Source organism: Phaseolus vulgaris, chromosome 2 (genome assembly GCF_000499845.2).
Source record: "Phaseolus vulgaris cultivar G19833 chromosome 2, P. vulgaris v2.0, whole genome shotgun sequence".
NCBI classification, from domain to species: Eukaryota; Viridiplantae; Streptophyta; class Magnoliopsida; order Fabales; family Fabaceae; genus Phaseolus; species Phaseolus vulgaris.
In genome coordinates this window covers 40,971,749-40,984,682 of record NC_023758.2, presented here as the reverse complement: position 1 = coordinate 40,984,682, position 12,934 = coordinate 40,971,749, and the positions used below count along the sequence as shown (strand labels likewise).

At 33.2% G+C, this 12,934-nt stretch overlaps 1 protein-coding gene across 1 annotated transcript; it reads left to right on the top strand.

The window, feature by feature from the left end:
* The first annotated feature begins 3,309 nt into the window (after positions 1 to 3,309).
* LOC137812137 (protein SCAR3) lies at positions 3,310 to 11,920 on the top strand. Its single transcript, XM_068614047.1, has 9 exons — positions 3,310 to 4,051; positions 5,436 to 5,599; positions 6,809 to 6,932; positions 7,577 to 7,700; positions 7,826 to 7,890; positions 7,979 to 11,054; positions 11,142 to 11,255; positions 11,511 to 11,618; positions 11,709 to 11,920. The coding sequence occupies exons 1-9, from the start codon at positions 3,897 to 3,899 to the stop codon at positions 11,757 to 11,759; spliced, it is 3,981 nt and encodes a 1,326-aa protein (XP_068470148.1). The 5' UTR covers positions 3,310 to 3,896; the 3' UTR covers positions 11,760 to 11,920.
* The last annotated feature ends 1,014 nt before the right edge of the window (positions 11,921 to 12,934 follow it).

The window sequence follows — 12,934 nt, the reverse complement described above, 5'->3', positions numbered from 1 at the left end:
AATTATAATAAATCGATTTTAAAATGTTAAGTAAAACTTAAAATTCACTTATTAATATGATATAAAAATAATTTATAACCTATCATAACTATATTTTATTATTTTTATTAAATTATTCACTATTGAATTTTTATTAAGTCACTTACAAATATATAGTTTATTTTAGATGGTATGGGAAGGTACTATTATTTTATTTTATTTTATTTAAGAATAATTATTTATTAGTTTTAGGAAGATTCATTTTATGATATTTTTAGGAAAAAAAATATGTTTAAAAATGATTTAGAAAATAAAAACAAACTTTTTCTTGATTTTCTTTGTTGTATAAGATTTTAAACATACTTAAACCAAGATAATATGTTATACTAATGAAAATATAACTAAATTGGGTAGAATGGGTTTTCTTTTAAATTTGTTCTAGACCTAATTATATTTACTATTTACAAGTTGACTAGTTTTAAAATGGACATATAAAAAAGGAAAGTAAGGCATTGAAGTTGCTATATGAATTGGTAAATATCATTCTGGTTTGGGATGCGCGAACTTTAAAGAAATGAGACAGCAGAATCATATTTCTTTCTATGTACTATATTCGAACAAAAATAAACAAGAAAGCAATGACACATTAATTAAAGAACAGAAAGAAAAGATAAAAGAAACCAAAAAAGGAAAAGAAATGAAAAATGGAAGTTCTCCAACTATGTACTCACTTAAATTATGACCATAATTAAATGGAGTAATTAGATAATTAATTGCATTGAGCAGTGAAGGACCCTTTAATTATGGCGAAAGATGCCTAAAGACAAGTTAACAACTTGGCTTTACTTCTCTAGCCTGCCCCACATTATTATATTTGCCTTCACTTACTTTTTTGGCACTCCAATAACTTGAACATCGATCTAATTTATGATAAATTAAGAAACTAATTAAAATATAAGTTATATCCTTTTGAATATTGTGAAACCTAACAGATTGAACGAGTAATTGTGTTATGGCACTCCATGTTCTGTGTTCATTGATTAGTGTGACGCAACACCCTCAACTTTCCACTATGCTAGAGTGCCGTTGTGGCACTTTTATTCAATAATGTTATTACAATATATTAAATTTTGAGTTTCCTGTCACATGTCGTAGAAAAAAAATATATGATATATGCTATATTATTTTTTTACTATTTTATTTCTTGTGGTTTTATACTTAGATTAAAAATCATATATTACAAGTATATGTTCAAATGATCTCATATATTCTTGATTTATTTTATGTAGTTTCTAAAAATATATCTTTTACTAATTAAATAATAGTTAATATTATTTTTTTCTCTAAGATGAAGATAAGTTCAAACAAAATACTATTTAATACCATCTTAAAATTTTGAAATATCAACTGATTGAAGTAATTTTCTTAAACGTACTGGACAAAAATTGCATTCAATTATGTGTTAAAATAGGTATTCCCTACTAGAATAGTCACTGTTCAATTTATTAAAGGATTACTTTTGTTATGTACTTATGAACGAACTATAAAAAGCTTAAAAATTGATAAAAAATGTTAAATTAAAAATTGAAAAGTTATTTAAGTTTTAGAGAAAATAATGTGTATATTATGAGTATTGCTATCTGATGCAATAATAGATGCATTATGAGGAGTTTCAACTGACCCCGTAAGTTGGTCTGCCTATATTGGTAGAACCTATATAGACAGAATCAGGAACACACAAACCAATAATACATAGTTTTCTCAAATTTTTAAGATTTTAATATTATTTTTTAGTTAAAATAACTAAATATTTTTTAAATTTATAAGAAATGTAAATTAGTAATTAAATTAATTATTTTATTTTATTTAAATAAAAAACAAATATTTTTTTAAAAAAATCAACAAAACTGAATTCGTACATAAATGGTACAACTTAAGTATTGTTATTTTTACATATACATTCCTTTACTCAAGGTATAAATTCAAAATTAATCATACACAATTAATGTATGTGTAATAAGAATTCAATTAAAATTATTTTTATTATGATAGAGTTTCCAGTAAATTGAATCTGAACCGAAATTATATTCATCTCATACTACTTATTCACATAAAATGGTTCTACTTGCACTCAACCTTTTCAATTTCATTATAACCTTTTGTTACTGATGTTCGTAATATATGCAACAAGTATGATATCCATGAAAAAAAAATCTAATTTTGGTATTAATCATAAGTTAGAATGAAATGGCATTTGGTGTTGGGTGAAGTGAAAGGCAATAAAGATTCTAGGTAACTGTTCCAAGTCAAACCTTTCACCAAACTCTTCTCCAAATTTCTTTGTCAACTCTTACGGACTCAGCGACAGAGACTGCTGGTCATATTTTACGCTTCAAGAATTTGGTGAAAATTTCCCTGTTTTTCTTGTTACTGTTAACTGCTTCACCAATCTTTCATTTTTGGAATGCATATTTTGACCACAATGTCCAATTAAAGCCACAAAAACTAACTCACACTATCACATACCAAAATATCTAGTGGATGACACTTTGGCTTAACAACTCCAGAAAGAAAGCAAAATCTCCCCTTATTATCTGCATTTATGATGTAATGCGAAGGACATAAGAATTTATTTGCTCCTTACTGTTATTAATGACAAATCACTTTCTTTCTGTCGCTTTCTTTTCCCTTCTATTACCCTCTCACTCTGTTTCTCCTTATTAGTATCAAATTAATTAGCAGACAAAGAAAAGATTAGGGAGGGTGCCATTACTTAGCAGCTGAAGTAAATGACTTCACCTGTTTTCGATTATTCATTGATGAATGGGGTATCTATGCTCTGTTCTACTTACTATTCTTAAAATCCATCAATTTCCCAATATAATTAAATTCAAACAAAATTATTAATACCATCTTTTGCTGACTAATCAAGTTTTAGCATTCTAGCTATACACATCCCACTACATAAAACAAACTTAGATCTTAGCATTAAATCTTGAACTAATTAAGGCTCTAGCATTCTAGCTATGCACACACATCGCACCACATAAAACAAATTTTAGATCTTAGCATTAAATCCTTGAAATTGAAACATCGGAAACCATTCCATCTAAATGGTCACCCCAAGCACCGTATTTTCACGTTCATAAACATCACTATCTTGCATTATCCACATACGTAGAGTTCTAGTAATTCTTACTATTATAAAAAAAAAAAAAAATTGGTTTATTTTTTAATTTCACAAGCTTGTTTTTTTACGATAATTTTCAAAAGTTGACCCTGATAAAATTTCGAAAAACAAAATTGAACATGTTCGGATTCATGTCCAGCGTTAGGGTCCCTCTGTGTTTTACCATTTTGACCAACCAAGGAAAAGATTGTGGTACCCACGTCGAAGGTTCGGAGCCACACAAAGGCACAATTTTGTGACACTTCGCAGCCCCAAACCGGTCATTTCAACACACAACACTTTCCGGACACGTAAGGCATTTAAAGAAAGAGAGAGGGTGTTTTGGTAGTTTTGTTGTTCTCATATGTTTTCTCAGACAATGATTTCCGTTCAAGAATGGCTTGCAGAGTTGGCAATGTCCTTCTTCTCCCTTACCTCACCGATCCGTACACTTAGCCTGATTTTTCACTCTTTGTTTCTTCTCTTTGGCAGTTAAGCTGCTCCAATCCACACACCCACCTAATTTCTTTCTCTAAATTCTAATACCTCCTAAAAATTAAACAAATACTACTTCGACAATCTCTATTATTTTCTGGTTACTGGCTTCTCTCATAATTCGTTCATTTAATGCTTTCCGGCCCACGCGCACATTCATTGGTTTCAGCGGGAGAGTTATCAGGCAGAAGGGGGTAAATAAAAGAGGACAAAAAGTAACTTGTTTTGGGTTTTCACTGTTCCAGTGAGGAAGATGCCTCTGGTGAGGTTGCAGGTGAGGAATGAGTTCAGTTTGGGGCAGCCTGAGTTGTACAGAGAGACCAACAGAGAGGAACCTAAAGCTGTGTTGGATGGTGTGGCTGTGGCTGGTCTTGTTGGGATCTTGAGGCAACTTGGTGATCTTGCTGAGTATGTTTTCTTTCAATATCATCTTTTTTTTTTCTTTCTATCTGGGTTTGTTTAAATAAGTGAAATTTGCAATTTTTATGCTTATGCGAGTTGTTTGCGAAATGGGGTTGCTTAATTTCTGTAGTTCCGAACCTTCAATGGGGTAGAGGGTTGGGGGTTACTGAGAATGTTGGTTTTAGATGTAACAGAATAAGGTTGGATTTCGTTTAGGGAGAAAAGTACTTAGCCGTTGGAATTGAGGCCGGGATTTTTCGGTATTTGGGCCAAATTTCAACTGGTAAGGAGATAGAATACTATTTGAATTTTGTTTTCGGTTGAGCTTTGTGTAGAATCTTACAGGTTGTGTAGTGTGATACAGCTCGACCTTGGTTGCTTTCTGGATAATCGCTCAAACTCATTTCGCCTTTTAGAGTTTGGTGGTTCACGAGTTGCAATGGTTTCGTGGAATGAATTTGTCAAAAAATGCTTTCTTGCTTTTTCTTGTGAACTAACTCTTGATTCTTTCTTCCATTTCTTCTTGAGGTTTTCTCTTTTAACTAAACTTATAAACAGCTGTAGGTATAGTCCACAGTAGAAGGAATTCGAATGCCATTGTGAAAATTTTAGTTTTTTGGACCTTCATTACTGATATATACCACCTTCCTCCCCTGTCTTACTCCTTACTTATTTTGATCCGAGTTACAATCCAAAAAGCTTGTAGTTTGATTTAGGTTTCAATGAAATTGGACTATGGTTGTTCTAAAAGAGTTAGATTTTAAGTTGCCATATTTGTCTTAAGCTTGATGGCAAAGTTGGACAACAAAGCAATTTGATTATATTTTTATTTTATTGAAAGAGCCGAACAAATGTGGGATCTTGCGTGTTATTTCTCAAATCTTGTCCTTGCCGAACCCCAATTGGAGAAGTTTTTCATCTCTGGGATCTTGTGTGTTGTTTCTTCAAAAATTATCTTTGCTGAACCCCAGTTGGAGAAGTATTTTATCCGTTATAAGTAGCGCTGAAATAGCTTATTGTTAGTTTTGCTTGATGTAAAGCCTTACATATGATCTGCATTTGTTGTTTCGGAAAATATCCCTTATAATGTTGCATAATAAATCCTGAAAAGTTTTAATGTAAAAAAAAATGTTTATTTTGTTGGATTCAATTTAATCTCTCCAATGTCCACTGGGTACTTTCATCCCATTCTGCTATCGGATTGTGTTTTGTATGTGCTCCATTGTCTAGGGTAAATATAATTAAACAGTCACTGATAACTGTGACATTTACTCTATGCTTGTCAAAACCTTGTTCAATTCCTGTGTGATTTTAATTGAAGTAGTTCTAGTTTCCTTTTTTTTATTTGTATGATGTTCATATAAGTCATGAAACTTTTTGAAAAATGTAGTTTTGCAGCAGAGGTTTTTCATGGTCTGCAGGAGCAAGTAATGACAACAGCTTCCAGGAGTCATAGATTGATGGTTCGTGTTCAAAATATTGAAGCTTCATTACCTGCCTTGGAGAAGGCTGTATTGGCACAAACAAGTCACATACATTTAGCTTACACAGCTGGTATGGTTATTTTGGCTATGATCCCAAACTATGTGGTTACTGGAAATTCTGTTTTTTTTTATTCTGAATACGTTAATTTCATTTCTGAAAGTTATTGCTTTAGAAAATAGAGTTTTTGTATTTTGCCTAATGGGGTTTACCTTTACCAAATATATTTGAAAGATCTCTGAAAACCACAAAATATACTTTTTTTCCAAATTTTATAGAGGGCAGCATAATGGGAGTCAGGAGGCTATTCTATGATTTGAACCCGTGCCTTTCTAAAACATATCATAAAATAAATTTGGACAAAGAAAATGTGTTATGTTTTAAATTAATACAACCTAACTAATGTTGAAGAATGCAAATTACTACTGTTTTACAAGTTCTGATATAAGCATATCTATTGCCCGAGTTAATAAAAAATAGTAGCATTTGAGATGGTTATTCCCCATCTTAAATATTTGAGTATATAACAAGCTTCTTAGACTTGTTTCCTTGAATAGAATCTTTTGATACATCAAACATCACTAAAATTTAACTGACAGTCTGATATACTATAATTTGTATCAATGAAGTAATGTGAAGGGTTTTCATGGGTTTGTCTAGTATTGTACTGATCAGGCAGCTGAATCATATTGAAGTTAGGTTGCCTCATATGAATTTTCTTTCTATTTCTTTACATGGTTTGTGATATCCACTTTAATTGGGCTTTTGATCTTTCTTTAATAGTGAGCCACAGTTAAAATATAGATCTTTGTTAGTATGCAAACCCTTAATTTGATAGAAATCCTCTAAAACATTAAGAAAGCGGAAAATACCATGGTTGGTTGAGTATTCATGCCTTCAACATGTTCAACGAGTCATGTTATTGTGATTAAATGGAGGCTGATGATTTTGAATATGGTCATGATTTACTGTACATATAATGTAGATTATGTATGGTATATATTAATTTTGTGTGTGAATTTGATTTGGTTGGCGTGGAAGCTGATCTGCAAAAGATGCTAAAACTCAAACTTGCAACGAATATAATTTTTAAAGTAATGTTTATTTTAGATTATTTTTAACCTGATTGCAGTCAAGTGGCACTAAGCTAGATTTATGTACTTTTTTAGATAGCATATATCCATATATTTTATTTTAAATTGTGGAATACTACATTATTTATGACCATGGTTTCAATGTTCAAAGATTATGGTAGTCCTTAATGCAGAAGTTTCCTTTCAGGTTGTGAATGGCATCAACGCATAAAACCTGCCCAAAATCATTTCATTTACAATGACTTGCCTCATTTTATTATGGATTCATATGAAGAATGTCGTGAACCTCCGCGTGTACACTTGCTTGATAAGTATGCTAAATTTCCATCCCCCATTGTCTTTTTGTTTAGAGAATAGCAATATTAGTTAGGTACTGAAATAAAAATTTACAATCTTGCTCAAATTTGGACTTCAAATTCTAAATAGTGGTGCGTAGTGGCCAGCCCTAAAATTGCTGTAGTGGAATAACAGCTATTTTGAATTTTTTACATTGTTTATATAATATATATATATTATACATATAAAGGCTAAAATATGATAAAAATTACTCAATTAATGACATTCATAATTAACTATTAAACTTCATATCGTAGGTGTCTTAAAACATACAAGTAAATACCAACCACAGTCAAATAGAAATTTCCTAGATAAGAATCATAATCAACATCATCTAAATCCAAGTCTTTACAATTTTCACTACTATTACAGTTGTAGATTTCATTTTTGGAATTACACTCCCAAAACTATGAGCAAGATTAGTTGATAATTCATCTTAGACTAATTTCCGAGGTCTAGATGATAAAAAAAAATACAGTCTTGTTCAAATTTGGACAGGTACCGTGCCTGTCCTATTTCCCATCTCTGTCCGGTTTTGAAAGAGTTTAGTTATGCCAACTAATCTTGCTTAAATCAAGTGTCCTGTACTGGCTAACGAAACATTCCATGTGTCAATCAGATTTGATACTGGTGGCCCTGGATCTTGTTTCAGGAGATATTCAGATCCAACCTTCTTTAAAAGAATATCTGCTGATTCAGATGAATCTTACACTGAGAAAGCAAGGAAATCTCATAAAAGCAAGGTACTATAATGATCCTAGCCTTTCAGTGAGAAGATTATTGTTAACCCAGCTTCTTTCCTGTCATATGCATTCATTGATTTCTTTGCAAACAATTTCTTGGTACTTATTCAAAAAATGTTGGACAGAAGAAAAGGTCACGAAGGAATGGAGAAATTTTGAGGGGTGAACAGAGGCATAGCAGTAGTGGCAGGTATTATATATTTACATCTACATGTCTATTGCATAGTTAATGGTTATTCATTCAAAATCAACACTTACATATTGTATTGACTACCTAGAATGCAATCTGTTTCTTCTGCTATCAATGGGCGCACTTCTTCCTCACAAACAGCCTCCACCATAGATATGAGAACAAAGTCAGATCTGGAACATTATTCAAATTCTTTTGATTCAAAGTCTGGTGCTGGCTACATTGAATGTGTTTTCCATCCAAGTAATTCTGTGCGATCTGATGAGCCAGATTATAAAGAACCTTCCTCTAGTAGGTTGACCCAGAAAACTGATACTCTGCCATCAGTATCTTCTCATATAAATGAGAGTATTTCACATGATTTGTTGGAAAAACGAGTTGCCTCAGTTTCATCTGGTGTTACTTGGGATGAAAAGGAAGAGTTAGTGGAATCTAAAAGTCAAGCCTGTGATAGAGATAAAACTCCAGAGAGGCTTGTGGAAAAGCATGACTCAGATATGAATGTGGATGAGGATGTTACCATGACAAACATTGACGACAATCATATCCTATTTAATGAAGAAAACAACCCGAAACTAGTCTCCAACAGGGTTCAAACTGATGATATTGATAGTGAACCTGATAATTACGAGGATGCTCTCAACACCATTGAATCAGAATCTGAAAATGATATTGATTATATAACAAAACGAGAGGTTCAACAATTCACTTCACATGTCACTCATGGAAATACCGAAGCTCCTAATTTACTGGACAATAATCTATCTGATGTCATTTCCCCGACTGAATGTACTGTTCCAATAAATGAAGAAACAGCCAAGGATCTAGCGGAATCACTGAAAAAAAATAATGTTCTCGATTTGGTATCTGTAAGTCCATTAGATTTCCTTGATAGTGAAAACTTAACAAGAGATGCTGCTTCTGTAAACAAGGAAGCTTTCAGGGATTTGCCCGAGTCACCGCAAGATACTCCTCCTACATCAGAGCCACATGCGTCTAATTTAGGACTTGTTAGTCAATCAGATGTTTCCTATAGTGAAGAAATGACGAGAGATCCAGTTTGCTTCAACAAAGAAACGTTTGGGAACTTGCCTGATTCATTGCAAGAAATCCTTCCTCTCACATCAAATTCACATGCATCTGATTTGGAACTTTGGAGTCCATCAGATGATCTTTATAGTGACGAAATTACTAGAGACACTGTTTGCTTCAACAAAGAAACGTTCAGAAATTTCCCCGACTCATTGCAAGAAATTACTCCTCTCACATCTGAGCCACATGAATCTAATTTGGGATCTGGGAGTCCATCAGATTTTCCTTCCAGTGAAGAAACGACCAGAGACACAGTTTCCCTATACAAAGAAATGTCCAGTAATTTACCTGACTCTATGGAAGAAGTTCCTCCTTGCACATCAGGCCCACATGCATCTGATTTGTCATCTGTTAGTCCATCAGATGTTTCTGTTAGCGAAGAAATAGCCAACACTATAGCTGATTCACATCCTTCTAAGACTACTGCATGTGAACAGGTTCCTCACACACATGCAAATTCTGTTTTGGATCACTCAGAATGCGCTAATACCTATATTGGTTCTACTACTGTTAATGATGCTGTGTCAGCACCAATTGAAACCAATGTATCATTTTTTGGTTCTAATAGCACTACTTTACCAGATGAGGAAGCAGGTAAGATCAGCACCAATATCTACAAATATGAAGAGACACGTAAAGAGTCTTTGGCTGATAACTCAGTTAGGTTCTGGACCAATGGTGGATTATTAGGACTTGAGCCATCAAAACCTCCTGATTTCAACAAGTCAAATTCTACAAGTCAAGGGCCATTGAGCACAAAAGGTGAAACAGATGGAGCTTCAGGTCATAATGCAATGCAAAAGAGGGATGGTTATAAAGAGGAACAGGTACGGGAATCAACGTCAGAAGAGGTTGCAGAACAGATTCTAAAGGGGCCAACTTCTAGATTCATAACATCAGGCCATGATGATGACCAAGCTTGTACCTCTGAAAAAACCAATGGCAATTCTCTGCTGAGTAACGGGGTTGGTCAGACAGAAAGGAACAGTTTAGGGGAAATCAGAGTAATTACTCCTGGAAGTGGTCTTCCAACGGCCCCTGACACAAAGAACAGCACTGAACCCGACCAGGGAAATGGTGAAAACTCATCACGAGTGTTTGGACTTAGTCGTAGATTATTAATAAATAGTTTTCAACGGAAAGTTTCATTTGATGAAAAATCTGAGCATTATAATTCTCTGAAACAAGTTCTATTGGAACAGAGTGAACAAAATGGCATTGTAGGACAGTCATTTCCCGAGACAACCACTTTCAAAGAGAAAGTTGGTTCTGGATATCCTATAAAGTCACTTCCTCCTTCGCCTCCACTTGAACATATGAAAATATCTTTCCATCCTATCATTGGACTAGAGACCTCCAAACTAAAACTTAAATTTCCTGATGGCAGTAATCGTCATGAAAGCGTGAAGGATATATTTCCTTCTTTCCAGTTAGTCCCTGAATCTTCCATTCCTCTGCTGGATGGTTCAGTTTCTCATTCTGATGACGATGACACTTTCTGTAGATCATCTCCGTACATATCCGATGATTGTCGAAGCCCTCGCTCTGACTATAACTCTGATCAGTGGGAATCTGATGAAACTCCTGGAAGCAGTGACCATGGGGTACATGATTCTCCTAGCAGAAAGTCATCAACTGAATCTGTGTCCAATGTTGATACCAATGTTAAAAGTGGAAATGGTACATGTACTACTATTGGTGTGGAACGTTCTTTATCCAGGCCTTTACTTGATTTTCCAAGTTATGATAATGTAAATCCTACACTTGAGAAAGAAAGTAAAAAGCATTCCAAATTCAATAATGTTGTTATGCCACATGGGCATGCAGAGCCTACACCACCTCCACCACCACCTCCACTTCCTCCAATGCAATGGTGGGTCTCAAAACCAGAGTTGGATACGACAGATGAGACATTGCATTGTATATCTGAAGATGCTGAACTTGTTAATGATCACAGTCTTCCAGATTCTCCTGTCTTCCAGCAACCTAGGTTCACCAAGGTTGAGCAAATGCAAATTTATCACGATGGTCATGAGTCTTATGACAACATTATACATAAGTTGAAGAACAAGGTAACATTTGGTCTTACCTTTTTCTTGAACATTTTATTTATTCAACCAAGATGATGTTGCAATCTAACAATGTATTCATGCATTCAGCGATTCCTGCAGCCGGATCAGCAGAAGTTGAAGGGTCAGAAAGAAGCAAACCAGTTGAAAATGGGAAAGGAGACAGATGAAAGAGAAGATTTCCTATATCAAATCAGGACAAAAGTATGTAGTCATGTTATAATCTCAACTGTTTAATAGTAAAAATAAGCCTTTTGTTCATCCACACAGATATAAGTGTCATCAAGTTTGTCCTTCACTATAAATACATCAATGGTCATTAAATCTTTGAATTTTTCACATCAATTTAGTCCTCCAAATGACAAAAATTGACTCTGGAGTCTATATCATGTCATGCAAATTTATCTGTAAACAAAGTAATAATGTTTATTGTGGTTAACTTTTGCATTATTGGTTCAGGCCTTCAACCTGAGGCCCACAGTAACAGGAAAGTCAAATGATGCCACTGGTCCCACTGCCAACGTCAAAGTTACAGCAATTTTAGAGAAGGCAAATGCAATTCGTCAGGTATTTGTCACTACACTCTTGTTATCTATTACTGATTTCCCCTACTGTGATTGGTTCTGCATTTTATATCTAATCAGTATCCACCTTCAGGTTGTTGCAAGTGATGATGGTGAAGATGATGATAACTGGAGTGATACATGATATTTTTTTTTTCTTTTTTCTTTTTGTTTCATACATGAGCAGCCCTTAATGTTTTTTTAGCCTCCTGAAGTGAAGTTGCATGAGGCTTTGTTGTATGTACGCATGTGTGAATAATCTTGTTTATCTGTTATTAATTTTAGTGCAGTTTCCTTTATTACGTATGATGAATTTGTGTCCTCATTAAGTTTTACTTTTGAATCTTTGGGCTGTGAAATCATAATCCAGGTGGGTGTTCATACAAAGATCCTGAAAAATAAATGGTAATTCCAATTACTCAACTTTATTTCAAATTGTTCTTTGAACCGAAGATAGGTCATGTTCTTGAACAAATTTTTTGTTAGTGCTACTAATCTTGAAAATGTCAAGGTAGCTTTAGTGCTTACATTTTTCTATCATGGTGTTAATACCTATTATTTATCGCTGGAAACAATGATAAATTCCACTGGAGATCATGAAGGTGCATAAGTTGTGTATTCTATTTCTGATATACTTTATTTCATACTTAAATGGTATTACTAGAATTTGAATCTTGAACCACGTTAGTTCATATTAATCATCATATTCTTCTAGTAATTATTTAATGTTTTTAAGTAATACTTAGAAACTAATTTTAGATTTAAGGTGTAGAAATTATGGAATTGAAGCTTCATATTGTATTAATGATTCAACTGTTTATTTATCTTCTCTTTTTGTTGCCAGTTAATTGTTGTGAATTTTGACCAATGAATTGGAACCATTTAATTGGGGATTGCATATAATTTAATTTATTTTTATGCAATGCATATAAATTAGTGTTGTATAACATCGTTTTCTAAAACACTATTTTTATTTGTATGTCACTTTCAAATTACTTCTCTAATGAATTTTGAGTAAGTAATTCAGAAGTTCATAATTTATTTATAGTTTGAGAAACGAGTTGTAGGTGAATCATGATTGTTGTTAATTGATTATTGATGGATTGTACTATGTTCTCATTAATCAATAAAATTATTCTAAGAAAGGAAGTGAGTTAGGAATAAATAAGATAAATTTATCAATCGCATTATGAGTTTATTTTAAAATAAAAAATTTCATCCACTTCTCATCTTTAATATTCACCCTTATATTATCCTCATTTTTATTTATTTCAGCCCATATTTACAAGTAAACTAAAACACTACCCAAACTCCTAAAAC